Source organism: Triturus cristatus, chromosome 2_2 (genome assembly GCF_964204655.1).
Source record: "Triturus cristatus chromosome 2_2, aTriCri1.1, whole genome shotgun sequence".
Classification (NCBI taxonomy): Eukaryota; Metazoa; Chordata; class Amphibia; order Caudata; family Salamandridae; genus Triturus; species Triturus cristatus.
In genome coordinates, this window is record NC_140582.1 from 864455734 (window position 1) to 864481261 (window position 25528).

The following is a 25528-nucleotide window of genomic DNA, read 5'->3' on the forward strand; positions in this document are numbered from 1 at the left end:
TTTTTTTGCTCCCTCCATCCTCTGCGCACCACTCGCGGCACAAGCTAGCCCCCACTGATGGAATTGTAAAGTAAAGACCGTAAAAGTGGAGACACTTGAGTGAGCTCTACCCTCCATCAATGACTAAAGGGATTGGGAGTTTTTCCAATTCAACACATTGCTGCCTACCTACCCGAAATACGCCTAATACCTTCATTGCTAGTTCAGACATTTTAGGATGATAACAGTGGTTCCAAACAGTGTGGGCAGATCTTGTGCTGCAGCATCTCCAGCCCATGATGTCTCAAAAGCCTGACTTATTCATTTGTAAACGTTGCCCTGATCAACAACGTTCCTCGTTTGTTAGGCATCTGCGTGCTCCTTGATTTGTGCTAGCTACTGGAGACTCGCAACCGAAGAGTAACCCTCTAAATTGTCCAGGTCTTTACCCGATTCCTTGAAAGAAAGTGTTAAAGAGATGTACTTTGAATGGATTGACTATTTGGGTGAGAAGGTGGAGGGCTATGACTTCAGCCCATGTATTAGCAGTTAGGGTAGGCAGAGATGTATACATGTAATAGGAGGGGCAACATTTCATATTCAATAACACGCTATCATCTACCTCCACATCTCTTAGAATGAATTCTGGGGTATAATGAATGTCACTAGTGTTTTCTCTTAATATTTAGTTAAAGTTTAATGTTAGTCATTTAATCTAGGGACTTATTTCGGTCTAGTTTGTATCTACAAATCATTCTAACCCAGAACTTCAGAATAATTGTCTCAATCATGACTGCAACACCCTGAATGTATTGGGTTATTGGGTAAAAACACAGGAACGGGGTATGGTGTCCCTAATTGACTGGTTTCTAGTCTCTAACATTCCTGTCAGAGCCACCTGTGTATCCGGTAATCCTCTCCCCTTGGATTTCCATGAAGGGCACATACGGTACAAATGACAACCAACAAGGACCTTAGGAATTGATCCAACCACAATTCCATGGGGGAGACAATTCCTGTTCATTATGTAACTGAGCCATTGGTATTGGGAGCATGGTGGAGAATTGTCCAGAGCAACATGCAGTGACCATCAGTCATATAAAAAAAAAAATAATAATAATAAACAGTCCCTGCCCATCCTCAACGTATAAAACAATAAGTGCCAGTGCCCAAAGGTCTGCTCAGAAGCCAGAGTCCAGTGCAGTAAAAAGTCAGTGCACCAAATACCAAAGCTGAGTAGTCGTTAGTTCACCTAAGGTCTCTTTAATCCACCACGAGACACTGTCTACCCCTTTATCCCATTCTTGCAGGTTCCTATCTGCATTTGTAACGTTTGTTTTCTGTTTCCACTTTGCGTGTTTTCGCTCTCTTTCTATTGGTGATAGTCTGATGCAGAAAAATAAGTGCCAATCTTCAAAAATGAGTGCTTGGGCAACCACCGGCTCAAATTAAACACTGGTCCCTGTGCTTCAACAGCTGAGTTTTTCTAGCTAGAAATGAGCCAGTTGAAATGGTATCATTCTACCAGATATTGTGAAGAGAGGATTTTTTTAGTGGCTTGACTTTCTGGATAGATAGATCGAAAAATCATGGATTCTTTACTGGTACATTAATAATACATCATAACATTTAATGAGCGACGATCATATTATAGCCTGCTGCTGAGGGCTGTACTGAGTGTTAAAGGCCCTGAACCCTAGTGCGGCGAGGGCCTATAATGAGGGAGACGGCCTTTAACAACCAGTATAGCCTGAGGCAGAAAGGCTACAAAGCTATTATAACATTCCACCCACTAAGGGTAGAATGTTTTAAATGAAAAAGGGAGAAACATGAAAACAAGCACTGGAACGTGGAATACGGGCTTATACCAGCCATTTATAAGCCCGGAGCTACTCCATTGTCTTCAATGAAGCGCTCAACCTTCTGATGTTACCCGTAAATGTAGTTAGTGACCATTCTTTTACCCATAGAAACGCTTTTGAAAATCACTGCCTCCCCTTCTGCCTGCTATCAAGGTAGTATAATCATGCATCATTGTTGCATAGTAGTTTTAAGAGTGTCCACGGCGTCCATTTGCATAACATATTACTTTATTTAGAAATGCAAATATTACTGTTTAAATAAAGCTACTTCTCTCAAGCCTACTTAAAAACACACACTGGAATTTAGAATCCACAAAAGAATTGCATGTAAAAGGTAATTTGTGGGGTATATTCTGCACTGCCCATGTGACCTAAAATGTATACGGGTGCACGACTTGAACCCTTCATGAATGATTTTTGGAGCATTCCTGTGCAATAAAACATGGATTACACCTATCTAATATCAAGACACTCTCGGTAATTACATGGGGCGAAGGCAGAGACCCAATGACATCATGGTATTGACATATCTTACAAAAACGACAGAGGTGGATACAAGGTCAGAATTCTGAGAAAGCTGCAATCATGTACATTGTACAATTTAAAATGATGCTCCCGACCGGACACAATCGGAATGAAGAAGTGTTGAAAATGCGCATCAGGCGGGCTTCCTTATGGCAGGGCCCGACTCATTTTCTCCACTCATTCCAGTAAAATGTAACCGCGTTTTAATACTCAGCAGATAAAACCGGGACCGCTATCCAGCTGCTCCACACGCTGCAAGTAAAATGAAAGTAAGAGGTTGCAGAGTTCTGCCTTTCAAATTACCACAGTGCTGGTTCAGTGGGCGCTCCTGGCCGTTCAAGGCACTGACTGCAAGAACCCATCACAGTCAGCACAACTAATAACTTTACTGCTCCGCCGTTCTCGAAAATAGAACTGCAGGAGATTTTCAAGAACATAAAACAAACATACAGAAGAATTTAGAAAATAGCTACCATACATGCCAACATTTTAGAGAAGTAAAGTGGGAGATTTGGGAAAAAAAATACATTATCAGGAGAATGTGTTAATCCTATTGGCTTCTAGGCCGTGGCAATTTCAGGCGGGAAACACCCAAAATAAAGCAATGTTTAGCTTTAAAAAATCGGGGATCTCCCGCCGGAATGGGATCTGCTGGCAAGTGTGGGCACCTAAAGTGAAAACATCTGAAGGACATGAGAGCACCGCATATTCAAGCAGGGTTTAACCAAGAGTTGAAGTGCAGGCTATTATTGCATGGGTAAGAGTAATTGCATGGTAGGTAAAAGGGGATGAAAACCCCGTGGGTCCAGCCAATAAAAATAGGCTTGGTTCTTCCTGCGCTTATCTCATATTAATGGGTGCTGTGCATTTGTGTTATTTTATATAAACAGTGAGCAAGCACTTCACCAAGCGGGTTGGGTTTAGGCCCATGTATATCCTGGAAACTATCCGCTCGCGCCCAGAGAGGTTTCATCGGGTTTAAAAAAGCAGAATCCAAGCCACGAGAAATTCATTACAACCAATGCTGCCTCGTTTACGAACCGCTCTCTTCTGGCCTGCCTTTCAGAGATGCCACTTTTGTCTTTTTTTTTTTTTTTAAATGATGAAATATTGGATTTAGACGCTTATGTCACGCTGCTGCAGTGGTGGAGGACCGACCTATAATTGTCCCCTAAGATCTTGAATCCAATCTCGTAAGACCGTCGATGTTTGCATATTACATTTGCTTGATTTTTTCGTAGATAGGGGAGGTAGGGGGGGTAACTTGGTCAATAAGACTGTGTGTGAGGGTGGGGAAGAGGGAGGGGGTGAGCTTCAGATTTTTCGACAATCACTCTGGGATATAAGGCAATAAACAAAATTACTGTAAAGATATTTTAAATTGCATGTTGCCACATTTAAGTTTGGGTTTGCCTTAAGAAGGCAACTCTTTACTGTGAGTCAGAGAGGAACAGTGAGTTTGGGTGCTGCATAAAAGTTGCAGGAACGTGTCACTACTGTATATGAGGGAGGTGACATGCAAAAAAATATACAAATTAGAGCCTGTTGTGTCATGGAAGACCAGGTCGGTATACTGTATAAGTATCCTGATAAGTATGCCGAATTGTTGAGTGATCTAAAGATGCACACTGCATAAGAGTGTTCCTTATCTAGAGGTACAATCCTTTCAGAATAGATGCTTAACAGGATGCTGGTGGCTAATAGTGCTTAATAGGAGTACCCTGTGGAGTAGTATGGAGAATCAAGTATTACAATATTGGGCTATTAAAAGACTGAATAGTTTTTGGGGTTTGCAGCCATGGAAGAGTTATGCGAGAGAAAGCATAGCTTTCCCTGATTGGATACGTAAACCAGCACCCAGGGAACAAGGCTTAGCTATCAGGAAGGGGAATCAGCACATGATCCTTTGTAGTCATTCAGGATTTTTGTCGACACCTCAAGCAAGATCAATGTTTTGTTAAGGTCAAGTGAAAAGCTGTGGATGATAAACACCAGTTAAAAGCTTCTACACATAAGGTTAGAGAAGAACTGTCTAGGGTTAAGAAAGATATAAGTAGCCCTTATATTTTCCAATACTCAGTGAAACCAAATGATTAAGCAAATCTAAAAAAATTAAGAGAACATTTGATTCAGAGTCCTTATATTTTTCAGGCTTCATCGATGTCCTTAGCAATTCTGGAAATGATTCAAAGAAAACCCGCCTGTCATAGAAAGGAGTGGAATGAAATATTGAATTGTACTTCATTTAGCCTTATGGATCATGAACAGAAAACTTCTTGGTTCTCAATTCAAAAGGCACCATGATGTAGCTACGGTGAAAGTAAAGATGACTACTTGAACCAGTAGTGGTACAGCCGGTCAGTAAGTGTTCCACGGAGCAGCTGATACAAAAGCAAATCCTTCAAGAGGACAAATTACAATGAGCTTGTGAATGCATCTCAAGATTAGAAATTGGAATATCAGATTGTAGGTACAGTAATGCAATAACACAGATTGATGCTCTGAAATATTAAAAGTATAAAAGAGTTCTTGCATAATTTAAGGTACAATGTCCTTTGAAACGAATAACTTTTACTTCTTGAAAAGAGTATAAACAGCAGCAGTTCCATCAGAAAAGAAACATGTCCGCACCGACTGGAAAACACCATCTAACCCTCTTCCTCAGGCCTTATGCTACATATCAGCTCATGAGGACACCCTTCAGCCTTCCCTCAGTGGTATCATGTTTTCAAAGGATCATTTTTAGTAGGTTTCAGCTGTCTCACAGTTTGAAAGTATAATATTCAGTATGTTTAAAAGCTTACAAAAGGATTATTGCATTTAAGAGGGCATCTTAAAAGTATGTTTGAGGGGGATCACAATATCGTTCTGGATCAGGTGTCCATGGCATAAAGTGGAATAAAATATTAGAGAATATAAATGTGTTTACAGGGAGACATTAACATCTACCAGTAAGAGTCACGGTCACTGTGAATGCTCTGCCGCCCGACAGCAGGAGCAGCTAATGCCATTCTTTTGTTTGCATGAATTTTACGTTAAGCATGGACTTCCTTCCAAAACTAAGACTCAAAAGTTTACTGTTGAAGAAAGACTGAACATAAACCAATGGGATGAAAAGGCACAGGAGCATTTTACAGAAATCAATCTGGTATCAGTAATGCACCTGCACTGTAGTAATGTGTAACCAGTCATATGTGTTACCATCTCTGTAGAAGCAGGTTAGTATCTCATGGTTGGTTTACTGTCCCTAGTTGGAAGGACAGGGGTTATATGACATTGCCTTTTATTGCACTTGCTCAGACAGCCAGAATCAAAATATTAAGTTGTTGAGAAAGAAATTATTTCTTGCACTTGGGCAGTACAACAGTTGTGTGAGAAACTCACTTTATAGTTTACACAGGTCACAAGCCATTGGTTCACATATTAAGCCAGAAACACACTGGCAAATCTAGAGCATGGCTTGTTTCATTGGGTACAGAATTACATCCTCCGGCTGAGCATCTATCTGGGGCACATCTAAAGTTAATTGTATGTCCAGGCTATTGCTACTGGATGTTGAAAATTGTAAGCTTGATGCAGGGCCGGAGGGGAGAGCTGGATGCGCAGACTTCAATATGTGCATTTGTTACCGTATAGATGATTTGTCCATTTCAGAATGTGTTAGTATAGTGGTACTGGAATTTCTTTTATTGTTTAATTCAACAGTTTTTTTTAGTAAAGGTTAGCATAAAGAGAGGGATCTGTCACTTGCAGTGCATTTAGTTTTGAAGGTTGCTACAGATTATCCTATCCGAATTACATTTTATTGAAAGTTGATTAATGTGTAATGAAAGGTGAAGCATGGCATGTCCACATATCTCTCTCTGCCACTTAAACAAAGTAAGTATGGAACACTGTATAGGACCTTCTTCTCAATAAACACAGCTGAAGATCTATGGTCATAGGATCCTCGATAGACATACCCGACAGTGAAATGGAAAAGCCAATATGCCACATTCACGTATGGAGCCAGCTCCAACCAATGGAGCTTGCGCACCCACACACACACACACACCAATGGACAGCGTAGCCACAATGATTTCAGTTCGGTTGATGAATATAGTACTAACCCCAATACAACCACACTGATGCAGAATAAGTAAGCATGTTGCCATTGGCACTGCTTCTTCAATAAAGCAACTCCATGCATATCGAAATCCAACAATATCTACAACATGTGTTTATGTGGTCTTACCGCCTTCATATCGGTTCGGAGAATCAAAGGATTTCTGCGGTGTTGCTACACGAAGGAATATCTGCTGTCTCCATGAATGTCTCCGAGTTCTTACTGGGCTTTCACTGTTAATGTCGGCTTCATGTGGCTTACAACCCAAATCACTGAAAGTAGTAAATGTTTAGGAGAAAAGTAAGATCCAAGTCTTTGACTGTAGACGCACTTGTGAAATGAAGAGCAAAGCTACACAATGGAAAAGTGTAATCGGCTCTACACCGGCAGCACAAATATGGGTTGTTACATGGTTAGTCGAGGAAAGCTTCGCACAAGTAAACGCAGTCTTCCACTCCAGATCATTTGTTAGGAGGATATCTCAGAGTTCTTCCTACATAATTACATCCTTTCAATATTTACAAAATATATTGCGGTTATCAAATCCAATATCCCAATCATTAATGATGTGAGTATCAGAAGACTGACAGTAATAATTGAGCCCTACCTTTTTTTGCTGCTTAAGTCAGAGGAGTGATTTTCCGCTACAGGAGCCAGAAATTTAAGAAAATTTGGCACAGAGGAAGAAGAGCGAAGCTTGTTCCGTAGGACAGTACGGTAGGAGAAGCTTGGAGGACAGTTTGAAATAAAGAAGCAGTCAGGTAAGGCAAGAGAGCAAAGAACATAAAATGTAAGCTATAAAAGAGCTCCCACAACACTATGGAATTTCTGACACGCCTAACAAGGGATACGCAGACGAAACCCGTGTGGCTGAAAGCGTTTTTGAAGTCTATAATTATAATTTTGGATGTTCTTAGTTTGCAAGACTTAAATAAAACTTTCGACAGTTTTAAAAATGTTTCTAAGTCATTTAACCCACTCGCACTCACCCGATAAGTACAAAAAGTGTAACGTTTTACTTTTACGTACCATGCACTGCATCACATCATTTATTTGAGGGTACGCGACCGATCACGCTCTAGCATTAGTTAAAAACTTGCAAAAGCTATAATTACTTAGTCAATTATGGGAAAAATATATGATATTTAATAAATATTGTGTTTAACGAGAACAACAATTTGGGCTTTTTTTTTACGTTTGTGCCCAACAAAATAAATGTAAAATGCCGAAAGCATTCAAAGCAAACTATGCCTGCCGGCTCACCTCTTGGGCACTGTGGGGCCACCTTGGTCCGCAAACGAACTGTACTTAAGCTTTTTAAACAAACTAGGTGAAGAGGCAGAGACTCCAGAACGGCCGGAAGCCGCAGGAGCTGCAGGCTGGTCTGTGCAGTGCGAGGGCTCACTTGTAGGCATGTCCGAGCTATGCAAGCAGCATTCCAGCGTGAGGGGGAGAGCAGCAGGAAGGGAGTCACAGAAACAGAGAAGAAAAAGAAAAAAATACAGCAGAAGAAATGCCAAACAAAGTGGGCAACGACTATCACGTTTAGTTCAGTTATAAATGGTCTACCTGGACAAATTGAAATCTTTTCCCAGAAAATGAGATATTAAATTACCAGATTTGTTTTCGGTTACACCAAATGTATCATAAACAGGTTATAAATAAAAGATATTTAGAGTAAAAATTATCCCAGTTTCAGACACATTATTACTTAAATCGTATCCACTTAAAACACAAGTATAGCGTTTGCATACTCTGAAAATAGCAGCAACACCTGCACAAAACATACAAAAGTTTGGGAATTTAACCAGAATTGCCCGTTTGATCGTCTTATTCGTCAGTCAGTGAAACTGTAAAATCCTTACCGTTTGCAGAACGATATTAGCACCGTTGGGTCATCCCGGAAGTAGTAGTAAAAAAATAGAAATGCTTTGCCAGTTAAAACATCATAGCTCCCTTTTTCAATTTCTGTTGCACTGTACGTTTTGAGATCTTTTCACTTAGGCTTCATGTGACAATCGTAATTCCATGTATTTATCTTAGTGCAAACAGAAATAGAAGCGTTTACAATATGTTAATCCCATGAAAAATGTTTCTACAACAGAAAAAAAATGCACGGTCTCCAGGCAACCAGGCTACTTCGTTGCTTGGCCTCTGTTGCTCCATCAGGCATTCAACCTTCCATGTCTTTTGTCAGGGAGTCAAAGTGGATTGTTTCAAATTGGAAATTGCAAGGATTACTGCTTAAGAGTTCATGAATTTTCTAACTTGGGACAATGTATGCCTCGTCGGCCATCTTTTCCTGACGTTGCTGACTAACACGTGACTATTGTTTATTCTGTCTCATAATGAAGACTTGTGAACTTTACTAGCTGAGAAGTTAATTCTCCTAGTTGATTGGGCAGAGCGTACTTTCCCAAGGACAGAGTAGCTGTCCCAGACTGAATCATATAAAATGTAACATTTCATTTGCTGAAAACAGATGTTGTGAACATTAGAGCTCCAAATATTAGCATTGGAGAGAAAATCTTCAAATGAGTTCCATTGCAACTGCTGCTCTACTATTGGTTATAGTATGTGAACCATGCATTGATGTAGTAAATGTATGAAGCTTGTGTCTAAAACACTATGTAAGGGCGTGGCTTCTCAAAGTTAGGAGGAGACCATTTTGCCATTCTGAGGAGGCGAATCTAAGCTGGATTTGTACTACAACTTTACTGGGTTATTTGCTGTATTCTATATTGATCTGCATCAGGCACGCAACACCCATTGGGCTCAGCCCCCCCCCCCGTCGTATGTGACAGCCCGGCTGAGACAGCCTCGCAGGCTGGCGTCCATCTAATTGCAGCCGCACCCGAGTACTTCACAGGTCTTTAAAAGACCATTTACTCGGTAATGAGGCTTTTGTTGTGGTTTCACCCCTGCTTATAGCCACTCTGCATATGGCTCGAAGACTTAGCCACCCCGAAATATTTTTCAGCCCCCCCCGAAATTTGGCTCTAGTTGCCTGCCTGCTCTGCATGGTTATTGATTTCCGATTGTGGGCTCAGTCTATGTACTGAACTGTAAATGTATTTTAATTAATTGAGTAAATCTAGTAACTGAGATCCTTGTCTGATGGTTCCGAATGGATCCGTCAAGTATAGCTCAGACCCATATTGCTATACTAGGCTCCTTAACCAAGAACTATAACTTTATGGTATAAGTGGATGCGCCATAGAGTCCAGTTCACACCAGATTCTGACAAGAGAAGACACCGTAAACACAGAAACGATGGCATGAGTATCAATAGGGAGAAAAGTGGCACATTCTGGATTTTTTGTGAGAAATGGAGCGTTTGCGATGCAGTGGATGGACGTTGAAATAAATTACTATGTAGCTTTGATCTATAGGGTAGGTGGGTATTGTTTTCTTAATGTTTTTTGTGGATTGTTCTGTGTATATATCAAATGGTGATGTTAGGTAAAAGGTACCTTCGGTGCAATTTGGAGAATTGACAGATAACTGTATTGTCTGCCAATGTGAGGTGTACTGTGAAGCGCCATCAGTCACACCAAGCACTTCGTAACTTTGCTGTTGCACAGTTGTATTAATTGGGGCTAATTGTCGTTCATTCCTATGTACACAGGTCATAGCACATTGATCGGGGGCAAACTTTGGCAGGTCGAATGTCTGAAAATTGTTGTTATGAGTAAGGTAGCTTTTCTCGAAATTTAAATTGACACAGAAGAAGCAGACATCGTTAGAACTGTGAGAGAACAAGAAAAACGAGGTTCGGAATAGTTCAACAGCAGACAGGCTGTTAATGTCATAGGGTGTCATGCAGGGATAGGGTGACTAATGCAGAGAGCCGTGCTGCGATTGACTGACCTTTGACTTGGTCGCTCTGTGACTGTAGAAAGAACTGAGAGCATTGTGAGTGAAAGAAAGGAGTGAAATGTGAGAGAAGGTCATTACTGACATTAAAAGGCAAAAAATCATAGGGAGTTAGACCTCAAAAGGGCAAAAAGAGTGAAAAAAGGAAGAGAAATTTCCACCAAAGTCACACCCGCAAAGGGGGATGACTGGAAATGAAGAGTTGCACAGATTTTTGGCTCAAACAATGGCACGAATATATATGGAGAAAGATGGGGACTTATAGGTCCCGCTAAGTGGCATTTACCAGATACCCAAGCTATAGAATTTGAGGAGGAGAATGTATGATTTGAAGCCTCAGCCTAGGTCCACACAATTTGAGGCTCTGAATCTTTGGGATCAGATGGGGAATGGGAAACATAGAAAGAGGTTCGTACTAAAGACTGCAAGAAGCTTTGCTCTTAGCTAAACATTCAGGATGATGAGAGGCAGCCAAGGTGGTTGTTGGAAATGGCCCTTTTTGCAGGGTTATCCTTAAACTTTTTTTGCTTCTACCTCCTTTGTTTTTCCTGATCTGTGGTTGTTGGCTATAGGACTCTGGGAACTTTACCACTGCTGATCAGTGCAAAAGTGCATATGCTCTCTGTGTAAATTGTTATTGGTTATCCATGATTGGCTTATTTGTTTCACCAGTAGGTCCCTAGTAAAGTGCACTGAGTGTGCCAGGGCTGGTGATTCAAATGCTACTAGTGGGCCTGCAGCACTGGTTGTGCCACCCACAGGAGTAGCCCTAAGATGGTGTATCATGCCTGGCACCACAGTGCCTGTGCATAGTTTGTTAACTGTCATGTTGACCTAGCCAGTATACCCACTGGCCAGGCCTTACCCTTCCCTTTTCTTACACATTGGACACCCCTATGGTAGGCCCAAGGTACCCCCCTGGGAAGGGTGCAGTGTATGTGAAAGGTAGGACATGTACTAGTGTGGGTAAAATGTCCCGATAGTGAAATACTGCCAATTTCGTTTTTCACTATTGAAAGGCTATCTTGCCCATAGGACAGAATGGGGAATGCTGTGTAACATGTTTACCTGTGTATCTTCCCATAGAAGCAAGATAGAAATTTGGAATCTGGTACCCCTGAACTCAATATTTAATAACACATTTTTTAAGAAGGATGGTTTTTAAATTCAGTGTTTGAAAATAGCACTTTTAGAAAGTGGCTATTTTCTTGTTCAACCTTTCTGTGTGCCTTTGCCTGTTTGTGGATTGACTGTCTGGTTTGAGAATGACGGGGGCTGGGGTGGCTCCAGGAGACTGGATGAGTCAGCACTAGGCTGAATAGACCTATCTGCATTTGCAGTGGGGGGGAGGAGTTGCAGGATCCATATGTGTTCGGGTTCCCAGAGACCAGTCAGGGGGAACCATAGGTATACCTTTACATGCCACAGTTCCCAGAATGATCCCAGTACCCCATGGATCAATTCCACAGAGAATAAATATAGCCCAACTGAAAAATAAACTCTATGAAATAGTCAAGGGGAATGTGGAATTAGATTTCCTTGGACACTACTCTGAGAGTGAATTGAAATATATAGGCAACGAAGCTGCAGGGGTGGCACAAGAGGCATATGCAAAAATGGAGTGACTAACAGAGGAGTGTGGATATGATCTGAACCAGAGAAGTAATTTATGAAGAACTGCCAGCATGACAGCAGGAGCCAGGGTGGAAAAAGTGGAGGCACGACGATCTTCCCAGCAAGGCTGAAAGGGATTTCGGGGGAGGGGGAATCTTGGTTCTTTGGCCCACTGGAAGAAGCCTGGGAGTGGCGGGATGGTTGAAGAGTTGTGGAGAAAAGAAGAAGAAGAGGATGCCCCCCCCCCCACACCAGGAAAGGAGATGGACATCTCAGTAACTGGAGGGAGCGGGGGTAGCCTCACAGGAGGAAAGAGCTGGGGTTATGGGGACTTTGAAGCCATGATGACTGTTGGAGGGCCTGAAGGACCGATTTGGGCCGGAGCTATCACAGAGTAACAAAGCATTCAGAGGAAGATTGAGGACACCACCATGCACCCAGCTACCGAATGAGGAACTCCTTTGGTTGAGACACCAGAGGAAGAGCCTTGAATATTAGAGATCACCTTCAAATTTGATGGGGGGGGGGGGGAGCGGAGGCGACAGACACCTCAAATATAGGGGGGGGGAGGTAGTTCTAGACTAGTCACATGAGGATGTGGGGTTGGGTGTGTTCATATGGGGGAGGATTCAACTGACATGACAGAACACGCATGACAACAAAGGCGGTAATATGCACCATGGGCCACACATGGCACACACCACACATCAGACGCATTCAGGGAAAGGTAGCAAGTAACAAGAGGGGGCTCAACCTTCTATATTGGAATGTTAAAGGGTTGGGAAGTCAAGTGAAGAGAAGGATAGTGAAACAATTCTTGAATAGGCAAAACACCAATGTTACAGGAGACGCATCTGATAGGGACCGAGTGTCTATTCCTCGAGAAGAGTAAATACAAAGTGCTGGTCCACTCCAGATTTACATCGGGCCAAGTGGGGTGGGAATCCTATCCTGGTCCGCCAGTCATTCACTTTAGAGTTCACCAAGACCCAAACTGACCGAGAGGAGGATCTGGTTGCTATGCAGCGCTGAATGGGAGATGGAATGGAGTGCAGATCACATTGGCTTCCTGGTACTACCCTCCGGGACTGCAATTGAATTTGTTAGGAGTGATGGGAGATAAATGTATGATGGAACCACGTAAGCCATTACCATGCATAGCTTTACAATGCGGTCATTACAATGCCCGCAACACTATCACGCAAGTCTTTACCACGCATATGCCTTTACAATGAAATTTGCATTGTTAAGGCTTGTATGGTAAAAGCATATGTGTGGGAAAACTTACCAGCTAAGAGTAATCTCAAATTAAGTATATGTATTTATGTATGTATGTATGATATATATATATATATATATATTTATATATATATATATATATATATATATATATATTTTACAAAAATGTAAATAGATATTTTTTCTTAAATATACATTTATACACACACACACACGCACCCTTGCCCACCTGAAAACCAATACCCACCCTAAAAGCCCCTTACCATCCAAAAAGCGGTCTGGGACAAATTGATTATGCAAAATTTCATGACTGCCCATAGTCAACTTGTGTGCAATACATACAGGTCATGGATGTGTGCCATGCACACAGGTCACAGCCACAGTCCATGCCCTGTCCACTCTGAAAATAGAAAAATGTGATGGGCTATGCCTGGTTCTGGGAAGTACAGGGCACTGCCAATTTCTGCCCTGTGCAATCTGAAGATTGGCAAATGCCACAGGCCACGAGCGAGGTGAATGTACAGGCCAGGAGTCAGTGCAGGTAGGCATTGACCATAGTATGTGTGCAGCACATACAGATCACAGCTATGGTCATTGTCCTATGTGAATGTCATAGCCTCTGTAGATCACTAAAAACACACAGCACAAACCTTAGTTAAGGAACATCAAATACTAAACACTGAGCCCATGCTTACTCCTGAGGCGAAAAGCCGGGAGGTGTTACTGCCGATCTTTTTAAAACTGTTTGTTGTGTATTGTTTTTAAAATTACTTGCTTATTTGCACAAGTGATCGCTCGGTCACTCACCTTGACTCCCAGAGCAGCTGAATATCAGCTGTTGGGAAACGGAATTCACTCGTTTCTTGGCGCCATTGCTCGCCAAGGGAGACGATAGCCACGCCCATCTCTTGCTGGCCACGCCCCCTCCACAGAGATAAAGAGGGCGCGCTGAACTCTAGCGCTGCTCCATTGCTTACTCCTGAGGCGAAAAGCCGGGAGGTGTTACTGCCGATCTTTTTAAAACTGTTTGTTGTGTATTGTTTTTAAAATTACTTGCTTATTTGCACAAGTGATCGCTCTGTCACTCACCTTGACTCCCAGAGCAGCTGAATATCAGCTGTTGGGAAACGGAATTCACTCGTTTCTTGGCGCCATTGCTCGCCGAGGGAGACGATAGCCACGCCCATCTCTTGCTGGCCACGCCTCCTCCCACGTCACTCGCTACCACTATAACTCATGTGTCAATACCGGAAGCGCAGCGGACGAGCGCAGCGGGCACGCCGATTACGCGCCGAAGGCGCGCTTAAGGCAAGCTCGTCTGTGCTCGTCCGTGACGAGGACGCGCCTAGCGCCACCAACTCTGCCCAATCCAGCCCTCAATCCACCTGCTACACCCGGGATGCACTGCTCAATCTACGAGGGTATGCGCACGAAGGTAAGCTCACCTTTGAAGAGACTGCTTCTCCCTTAACTGACCTCACCCACAAGGACTTAATCGTAGGAGGTCTCTTGAATGTCAGATCCCTACCTAAGCATGCCACTGAAATCAATCTTCTTATAGACTCTCACCATCTAGATGTCCTTTTTCTAACTGAGACCTGGACACATGCCAACTGTGAGATCGACTTAGCATCTGCCTGTCTGCTAAACTTCAATATTCTACATCTCCCCAGACCTAAAGGCCGCGGCGGCGGAGTTGGCGTCATCTTCCGAGCCTCCTGGCAAATAAACACCATCGACATTGATCCAGTACCTGGAACTGAGCTCTTTGGTCTGGCCATAAACTGCCACCCAGGAGTCACCTTTACGGTGATCATCTGTTACCGACCGCCAGGGGCATTTTCCCTCCCGCAACAGCAAGCTCTTCTCACGCTCATCACAAACATGGCAACCTCCCATAACAAACTTATTATTCTAGGAGACTTTAATCTCTGGCCCAACGGCAGCCTAGACACAGGACTAGACAACCTTTTGCTGTCTTGTGCCAGCGTAGGGCTTCACCAACTGATAAAGGACCCCACCCACTCTGCAGGCAATCGTCTTGACCTCATTTTCTCGAGTCCTGATCTAACTCAAGTAGGCGACATTCTGCCTATGAGTTGGACGGACCACTTGCTTATTAAATTATACATCACCAACGTCATAATAAGAAAGTCCAAGAATAGCTCTCCACCACAATTCCCTTACCGAAATTGGAAAGCTTTAGAAAAACTCAGCACCACCACCAAAGTCTTCGAAGTGCAGGATAGTTTCTCTCCTACCAGCTCGGTGGAAAACAACTACAGATCCCTCAGCTCGAGAATTACTTCTATCACGGACTCGGTTGCCCCATTAAAACACTGCAAACCCAAAGGTAGAGCACCTGCACCCTGGTACAATGACTCCCTCAAAACCCTCAAATCTGCCTGTAAACAGGCCGAGAGAAAGTGGAGACACGGATACTGTGACACTAATAAAGCCCTCTGGAAAAATTCACTCCGTGATTACAAATCTGCCATCGCAGAGAGTAAATCGAATTACTACTGCAGCACTATAGCCAACGCTGCTAACAGCCCAAAAAGTATATTTCAAATCCTGGATAATATTATACATCCTGACTGCGTCAAGAACTCTGTCCCACCATCTTAGATCCTTTGTGACAATCTCGCTCTGTTGAGACCATCATCAACAATCTGGCAACGCCCCCTTCACATAACCACTCAACCCCCCCGGAGCTGGCTCCACCAACCCTGATCCTTCGAGTTCAGCGTGCCCTCCTATGAATAGTCTCCTGGCCTTCCCCCTGATTTCTCAAGCAGAATTTGAGAAACTGGCACGGGGCATTACCTCGGGATCTCCCCATGACCCTCTGCCCCCAAAAATCTGGAAAGCATGCGGGCACGAGTTATTCCACACCCTTCGGATGATTTGCAATCAATCTCTCGGCTGTGGTCTCGTCCCCATCCCCTGGAAGCAAGCGCTCATCACCCCGCTATTGAAGAAACCTACGCTGAATCCAGAATGCCTTTCCAATTTCCGCCCCATATCTCTTCTGCCATTCCCGGCAAAGGTGCTTGAACGTTGGGTCAGTAACTGCCTCTCAACCTACCTTGAGCAGCATCACGCTCTGGACGAATTCCAATTTGGCTTTCGCCCAGGCCATGGCACAGAAACTGCAGTGCTTACTGCCATGGAAGAGCTTCGAATGCGTGCAGACAGGGGCCAAGCCGTGGCCTTGATCTTATTAGACCTGTCTGCCGCATTCGATAATGTCAACCACGCGACCCTGCTTGAGAGGCTGAGAGAGGCAGGGGTCGATGGTACGGCCCTGCTCTGGTTTCATTCCTATCTCAGTGACAGAAAACAGGCTGTATCCCTCCCCCCCTTCCAATCTGTCTTCTCCCCTGTCCCTCACGGTGTTCCCCAGGGCTCCTCTATCAGTCCGATCCTTTTTAATGTTTACTTGAAACCACTGGTCACTTAAATTAAATCCCACAACATGACTACAGTAAACTATGCGGACGATACCCAGCTCCTTTTCTCTTGGGAGGGCGAAGATTCCATCTCTTTAGAAGCCTTCCACAACTGCCTAAGAGACACCGCAGGCTGGTTACATCGGAACTCCCTCCAGTTCAACTCCTCGAAAACCGAGGTTCTGTTCTGTCCCGTAAGCCGCATACCCCGCCCTCTGCCTGCCGAGTTTTGGCCCCCGGAAAACTTAAACAACCCGCTACCTGCTACCAGCGTTCGTAATTTGGGCGTCATGCTAAATCACCAACTGAGCATGGAAACGCAGGTTTCAAGAACAGTCGCCACCTGCTCAGCCCTTATGCGCTCACTGCGCAAAATCCTGCCTCTACTACCACCATCAGCCCGAGCATCGATAGTCAGGTGCACGATTCTCAGTCGCCTTGACTATTGTAATGCCCTCCTGCTTGAATCCCCTGCGACACTGCTAGACAGACTCCAACGAATTCAGTCGGCAGCAGCCAAACTGGCTCTTGGATGGACTAGGAGATCCTCGACCACCGCTGCCTTGGCCGAGCTGCACTGGCTTCCCTTGAAGCAACGCATTGCCTTCAAAGCCCTTTGCTTGGTCTTCAAGGCATTACACGGTACAGGACCTAGACCTCTTCAACGTCTGTTCTCGTGGTACATCCCCACCAGAACACTTAGGTCCGCAACCGCATGCCTTGTGAAAGTACCCAGATGCAAGAAGGCCAGAATTGGGGGAAGATCCTTCAGAGTAGCTGCGGCCAAGCTTTGGAACAGTCTGCCTGCCGATATCCGCCAAATCCCTCACCTCCTACCCTTCAGGAAGCGAATCAAAACATGGCTCTTCCCCCACCCCTCAAACCCCGTCCGCCCCTAGTCACCCCTCGACTAAAATTCCCAGGAGTAAGCTACCAGCGCCAGGATACCTGCCAGGTGACAGCCGCGCTCTACAAATGTTTTTAATAAATAAAATAAATGTGAAAAAAGTTCAGTTGAAGTAATGTTTACTTTCTGGAACCTCAAAACCACAGCAATTCATACTCAGGTAGGCCATGCAGTCCTTACATCCCTGACAATAAACCCTGATCGCCCCGCCCCCCTTGACAAATAAATTACGCGATCAATTCATTACATGACGTCACCACTGACCTGATGACTCCATCTGGCCTCATCAACAGTGCTACTGAGATGCATACTGTGGTGGTATACAGTAATTAGGACATCCTAGTACGGAGAGGAGCAGGAAGGTAAAACAAACATGGCTGAAGGTGGGAATGGTGAGAGCCACAGTGAAAGTGAGGCTGCATGAGGGGCGCCCTAGGGGCACACAGGGTAGTGCGCTGCTAGAACAGGCAACTGGCACAAAATGGGCCTTTGATTGACCCAAAACTGGTCGCATCTCAAGTCTTTAGAATTCTTAGGGAAATTATTTGCACACAATCTTCTATGCATCATGTTGATACATTAATAATTAATTAAAATCAAATCAATTAAGGGGTCAGGGGACTGACCATGAAATATGATGTCTGTGTCAGTGTCTCACTTCCAAAGCCTGTGCCTAATAACCCAAACCTCCATGCTTCACAAACCTGCCTCTATGGAACACCCCATCCTGCCACTGTTCATCACTTGAAACACTGTACAGAGAGTCCATAAGAGGGGCTTCTGCTTCTTCGATAAATGCAAAATAGAAATAACTGGCAATGTGAATTCTGGACAGGCGGTCAATAGTGGGGTGTGCACCCAGTTATCATTCACATGGATAAAGCGCGATACTTACTCCTGCTTGTGAGGGGACTCGGTGCTCAGCGAGTGATACCGTGTGAGTTTTCTTTGTGAAACCGATGGAGCTCGCTCGACTATATCCACGCTCTCTGTCCTCTGGACCGGGAGATGGCTCAGTGTGTTCGCCCTCCGTCGGAAGGCTGGGTGGCAGAGTTCCTCAGACTGAGAAGAACATTCACTCTTACTGTCCTGGGAGAGGTTTCCCACAGACCCATGAGGCTTCAGTGGGGACTCCGGAAGGTCCTCAGCTTCTGCATCACTGGTCAACTGTTCCTAAAACAGAAACAAAACACTATCACTCTTGAGAAGACAGTTTTACAGTTTATGACCATTATTTGTTTAAACGTAACATTTTTATTCAAATTATCATTTGCACTCAAATTTATAAAACATTTCAAAATAAAGCGCCATTTCCTGGTCGTTTTTCAGGACAGCTATGCTGCTCAACATATTTTCGAAAAAATAAACAATTGCATTTCTTCATTATAGGAATAAATAAACTTTATTGTACTTGGCTAATGTCTCCCAAAAGTGGAATAGATCTTTCCACCCATGTGCGTATCGATGAACAGCAATACATTATACACACACATTCATTTGAAATCCTTAGATTTCTATTTCGTTGTGAAATATTTTTCAATTTCGCCATGCATGAGTGAGCCCCCCAGGCGATAACTGTCTGGAGGTGGGTAAAAGGAAGACTGCAGGAGTCGGTGTAAAATGCCACAATCCAGGGCCTGGTTGCATGGTGCTGAAAGCCACTGCCTGCTCCCACTGGCAAAGACCAAGAATAACCAACACAGGTTGGTACAATCAAGGCAGCTCGTGCAGGAGTAGAATGATGCGGCATACTGGACCGCTTTATTCTGCGACTAAGGTCGAGGGGGGGCTCTAGGCAATATTTTAGCTTCTTCTCTAGGAGGGTATCATTGATGCTGAAGGAACATGGGTCAGGGCTGGAACAATCCTGTCATATGCACACCTTGATACCACGGAAGGGTAACTGGTATTAAAATGTTTGAGCCTGGGTATCCGCTTGTGATGTACACACACAATACTGTGCAGCGGACCGGCTGTGTGGCAGGTCTCTCAATGCCACTTGAATCAAGGTGATCTGGTCTCTGAAACAGCAGATGAGTCCGGATACTTGATCACTCAGTTCCTTTGCCTCTTCTTGGCATTTGTGTCTACTCTGCCAGATCCTTAACTCCTCATGCGCTTCATCTACAACTCTGCTCTACACAACTCATCCAGGTGGCGAATTTGTTTTGCTGTCTCTATAATTTTGTCAGTGAAGTACCACGGCAAAACCAATCCTAAATGTGTCGATGTCCAATGCAATAGCATGTGGGGTGTTTAACATCTCTACACCTTCATGAACTCACACATTCTGATGGTACAAACCGCTATGCAATGAAGGTTTGCAAGGAATTGCGTATTAAAAATTACCCTGTGCTTATAACAATGATATTAGGAACGTTGCACATGCTGGATCACTGAACATTGTTGAGACTGAGACTTAGCCCAACAGCACTCAACGCCAGTGAGATGATTCCTGCCCTCTATAGTGAAGGGCAACACTCTAGCGCCGTGATATCCTTCGGATGAATGTTGCGCTCTATAAAAAAATAAATATAAATATATTGCACCTCCTGTTTATATAAAAGATGAACTGATGCCCCTTGAAGAAGATGCCCTCAGCACAGGCCTCTGCACATCTGTATTCACGTATGTGCCGTGCAAACCAAGACACAAAGGCAGCGGAGCAGCATACATTCAGATTAACTCTATGTAAATCTGGCTTATGTCACAATTCTGAAATTGTAGCACAGATCCAGCCCCACAGACCTATTTTCGACACCTCTTCCTTGGACAGAAAGATGCTGCCTTTTGCAGAACTATGCCTAAGGGAAGCTACCACTTGATGGGAGGATGCTGCTGAAAAGCTCGGAATATGGAAAGGAAGTCAGACACAAGTGAGAAGATACTGCTGTGGGTACTGTAGTGGCCAAAGAATACCAGTCCAGCGCATGATGCACACAGTTACGGAGCATAATTTGTTCCCATTTTGTTTCATGCCTCTAGCTCACAGCAACATAATGAATGGGTAAATGAACTAAGTCTGTGAAATGTTACTAAGATTTTTCATGAGATCATATTGAGGCTGTGTGCTCTACAAAATGGATAGGTGACCTAAATAGGGGACTGCTTTCACTTCTCAGTGCCTAGAAGTGAGAAGTAGGAGACATTGCTGTTTGTACTGCAGATTACGTGTGAGAGTAACAGATGCCTTGAAGAGGTGCCCCTATGCTGAATACCTACAGATGATAAGGGTAAGAGTATAAGGATAAGAAAAAGCTGGAAGATGTGCCTCTTAAGTTAAATCTTAGTATTATCTAATTGTGCATCACATATATATTTACATAAGATGGACAAATGTACTTACAGTGCTTGCGCTGTGCAATGAACCAGTCAAAGGGTTGTCAAAATCCAAACTTCCAGATGTTTGCTGCTGTATTCTGGCTTTACTACCCTAGGGAGAACATTTAATAGCATTACAAATTGAAATCCATATTTCTGGAAACACATTAATTAGATATTGATGTGTATTGATCTTTCTGGAACACATGCAGTTCAACTCAATTCCATCAACAGAAAATGGACGGTTCCTCACTAACAAGTCACAGAGACACTCGCTTAGAAGAATTTGACATTTTCTCAACAACACGGCAACTAAATCAATGTACAGCGTGAGATATAGCACATCGCTCCGGCAACTCATCACAGAACATTTATTTTCATTTAAATCTATATATATATATATATATATATATATATAATCTCTCAGAGCATCCCCAGTACCAATTAATTAAATACTAAGGAAACGCTTCAAACATCTTAGCCGTAGCTCATTGCTTAATTAGCATTAGTCAATTTGTGAAACGAAAGGAAACCATTACGTTCTAAATAAAGTCAAGGCGCATTGATAACTGCGCCACTCGAGCAGCAGCTTTAACAATCTGAGCGTAATCTATATCCATCGTTTAATTGACAATCAATGCCTGACAGCTGAACATTCTAATTGGAACCAGGGTCTACTGTAAGCTCGGCCTTGCTGGCAGCAGCTTCAAAAACCTTTCGGCAAAACCACTGCCTGGTGTTTCATGAAGAGTTTATTTGTGAAAGCCGAACACTCTGACTGCAGCCACGGACCTTGCAAGCAGAGATGACTTCTAGATCCAGAAGGGCTCCAAGAACCGAGAGCCGGTTTCAGCTGAAACCCTGTATTTTAAACTACGGACTGCAGGCAGGCAGTAGAGTCTAGTATGCCACTTGCGGTTTTCAATAAACCTTTGCTTGTTGTTTGCATGCTACATGATATAAACATCTTTTGGGGTGCGGGACACAAACCAGCAAAGTTAACAAAGGAGTTGTTCTGTTGTGTGTGGCAGGGCTTTCCTGATAACACATACATGCAAACCAGACCTGACTGCATACAGCATGGAGAGCGCCAATGCTTCAGGGTGAATGCGTCAAGAGTAGGGCTAAGGAAACGAATATTCTAATTGAAGACGCAAACAAGAGGGTGCAAAGTAGCCATATTATTTTAGCTGCAGCTGAAATTAGTCAAAATAACACAAAAACACCGACACAGCAGAAGGCTGCCATTCTTGTGTGTGCAGGACTCTGAGCAGTGATTAGCGCTGCATGGCTGTCTGGCCTTGCATGGAACAGGTTTGGAAGGAAGAAGGGCGTCAACATGACTACAGCGGCTCACTTTTGGAGCAGGTCTCTACCATCTCAAAGAAAGGCATTGTGCATGCTGATGCAGGAGTATGCACAGAGGGACCTCCTCCTCTCTCCATAGGGAACCACTGGGGAGAAAGGTATAAAGTGACCCAGGAATCCGGGAGAGGCATACACAAGACTGCTGCTAGAGGAATATGCCGGAGTGTCATTATTACACTGCGGGCCCAACACATTTCTGAGATATGCAGGGATATTTGGGGCTGGGATGGATGGCACACAATAGTTAGGGAGATTACTAACAGTTCAGTCCACAGAATAACCATAGGCTGAGTATATATTTATGCATATATCTGCTAGGCAGGGATTAGACTAATCTATCAGGGGTTGTGGGATGTGTGATGTAAAATGCCTTGGGTCTTTCTGATATTTATTTTGGTTTATATAATGACCACTGAGATCACCACAATAATTACCATAATTCTGATACATAATATGTATATGCTGTTAGTACTTTTTAAATAATCTATTGTAAAATACCAACAGTTGTGTGTCTACTATATTCAGACACCAGGGTAAGAGAACACACATAAGTATGCATAAGTATGCATATATGCCCCAGAAGTGGAGTTTTTCCAGCAGGGTTGTTTGGATGAATCTAGCTTGACACAGAAAAGAGTGAAAGACCCCTCTTCTTTTTTTTCTCGAAGCGATTGTGACCCACAGTATTTCCCTTGGGGTGGAGGAGATCTAACTGGGTGAGGCCACACAGGACTGGGAGGTTCACAACAACGGACTGTGAGCAGGCCGCCTCGTGTGGCTGACGTCTGCCACAATGTCTGACATTGGGTGATTGTCTCACCTCCAGGCTGCAATACCAAGCCCATTCATCCTGGCTCATTCAGGCCCACGGCTCCTGTGTTAAAATCAGCCCGCGATTCTCTTTTTTGCCCAAAAAACAAAGCAGTGTGTACAAAACTTTTTAATTATTTTAAGGAGTTTATGTATATATTTTAAATTTTTTATAAATTCTTTTAGATGGTTTGTTACCCCTCCCTTCTGTCATCTTTCTATGGAGTATTCATATTTCCTCTGTCAGATTGTATTTTGCACACGGATTGCTGCTTTTTATTGTTGTTTGCACAATAGTGGGATGCTGTGCTCATTTCCCACTTTTGTTCTGTTGTTAAGTTTAAAACTCAACCGAAGTGGGATTCTGGACTGCATTTTTGCACATGTACTGGCTGCTATTGAATTGCTGTTTGCACAGGTTGGGACCTGCCCTGTTATTCCCTTTTCTTGCATCTAATTCCAAATTGAACGTTCTGCTGAGGATGAATTCTGGACTTTATTTTGTATTTGAACCAGCTGCTACTTACTGCCCTTTCTAACTTTTTTGCACTTTTTAGGATACACCCTGCCACTTCAATCTGTCTGCTGCTAGTTCCAAATGTTTTTCTGTGAAAGCGGTTTCTCTTGTTGTTGCCCAAATGCTTGAGGTCATTGCGCCTCTGTTTTGGTCCATGAGCTAAAATGATAACATTGGTAAAAAACTGAACTTTTTGCCTATTTGGATATTGACAATATTGATTAATGTTATCCAAAGGAATTTTTAGACCTGCTAATGCAGGCCTCTGATAATTTACGATGGTTCGTGGAATGAGTTTTGCTAGGGTTAATTTTCTTATGCAATAATTTGTATGTACTTTTATGTGGACCTCATATGAGTTCAAAATCTTCAATAAAATATTGGATTGCCCAGAGCTTGGAAACCTGCACTATGGACTTGAAAAAGGGTGTCAATGTCTAATATGACTGAGGTCAAATAGAGCAGATATCTAGTCTGTAACTTGCTCTGTGTTGTAACAAACTGTTGTGTAGTCATCGAGGAAACGTCCCCTTAAGTTTGACCAGGAGGTATTGTGCCTCTCTCTGTGACACAATGTGGTACAAAGCAGTGTGATTTCGAAGTATGTATGGGACGTTTGCTTGCGGCAAAAGTAACGTTAAAAACTCTAAACATTTTCCGTCTAGATCTTAAAATGTGCACTCCGTCTACAACAAGGCGAGCATCTTTGATAACAAAGGCAGAGGTAGGAGGCGAGTGTTACCCTTGATAAAATGTTTTCTAGAGATTCCGTCAGAGACCGCTTGGCCTTGCTTGTCAGCATATCAAGGCGGAACCGTGGGCCAAAGCTCGGCAGCTCCGGGGCAGAATGGTCTGTTTGCGACGCCTGCAAAAAACAGAAAAGCCACATATTAGACATTTAAAACACCCAAAGACCACCGCTGGCAGCATTTCACGTTTAATCAAAAACACGAAAACGTCCAAATGGGCTGGACAGAGGCTTCAAAACGAATGCACCTTAATAAAAACTCTCGCGTCGCACATGTTTGAAGTATACGCTGTGCATGCCAGTCCTTGCTTCCTCTGTCATTTTTACAATCCAAATATTGTCACTGCTTGTACAGTTTGTCAATATGAACCTTGTTTAGTAACTGTACTTTTGGATTGAAGTTTGATACTTAACAAAAATATTCCATTGACAAGGTTACTCGTAGAAGTGTTACATACTTAATGGTCTGATCTTATTGTTATAAACAATTACTAACACACCTAGTTTAGCCACAACGTCACGTTTATCACAGTTAAATAAATAACCCACCTGCTTCGTCTCCCAACTGTGGGTGTGGCTTTTCTGTTTCTCCTCGTACAAGCGCCGCAGGATAGAAATGATCATCTCATTCTCTTTCTGGTCAGATCTTGGTCTAATTTTCTGTAAAATGATAAACACTAAAGATGACGTTCATGTTACATCATATCGTCGTATCTCTGTGCCTTCAAAGGTTTAGTTAGAAACAACAGAAACAGCCTTAGAAAATTACTGAAATCGAAACAGTACTCCAGAATGAGCGCCAGGGGGTGCTAAGTACGAATACAAGCACACTGATTGTTAGCTGAAACCTTAACACGAAACGCTACATGATACAGTATGTTCACTGTGGTGTTTTTTGTGAAATAAAGCTTTATGAAGCAGTGGTCGAAGCAGGCCCGGACTGGTGCTTTCGGGCACCGGGCAATCCCCCGGTAGGCTGGATGGGGTGGGGGCTGGTTTTCCAATAGGGGGCCGGTTTTGTGGCTGGGGGGCCGATTTTCAGTCCGACCGTCGTGGGACCGTGAGACTGTCTGACTCTCAGTCAGACAGACTGAAGTCAGTCAGACTTTCAAGTTCCCAGCAAAAGCAAGACTACTACTCCGACCGAGTCCGCTCTCTGAGTGCAGCTGCAGGGAAAACAGCAGCAAGCCTGATTGACCCGTGCA

The 25528-nt window shown here is 43.5% G+C and overlaps 1 protein-coding gene across 9 annotated transcripts in view; it reads right to left on the bottom strand.

Annotated features, from left to right (window-relative positions):
- Window positions 1–25528, bottom strand: part of TBC1D1 (TBC1 domain family member 1) — a 933361-nt gene that overhangs the window by 318390 nt on the left and 589443 nt on the right. For 5 of the 9 annotated variants that reach the window (XM_085642279.1, XM_085642277.1, XM_085642281.1 and 2 more), the window contains 7 exons: window positions 24873–24983; window positions 24318–24440; window positions 20906–20992; window positions 18455–18732; window positions 7735–7893; window positions 7079–7198; window positions 6601–6743 (listed from right to left, as the gene is read on the bottom strand). In XM_085642279.1, the coding sequence (XP_085498405.1) occupies window positions 6601–6743; window positions 7079–7198; window positions 7735–7893; window positions 18455–18732; window positions 20906–20992; window positions 24318–24440; window positions 24873–24983 (1021 nt within the window). The remainder of the gene's footprint in view (window positions 1–6600; window positions 6744–7078; window positions 7199–7734; window positions 7894–18454; window positions 18733–20905; window positions 20993–24317; window positions 24441–24872; window positions 24984–25528) is intronic. The other 4 variants (XM_085642280.1, XM_085642278.1, XM_085642284.1 and 1 more) reach the window with 1 other exon arrangement.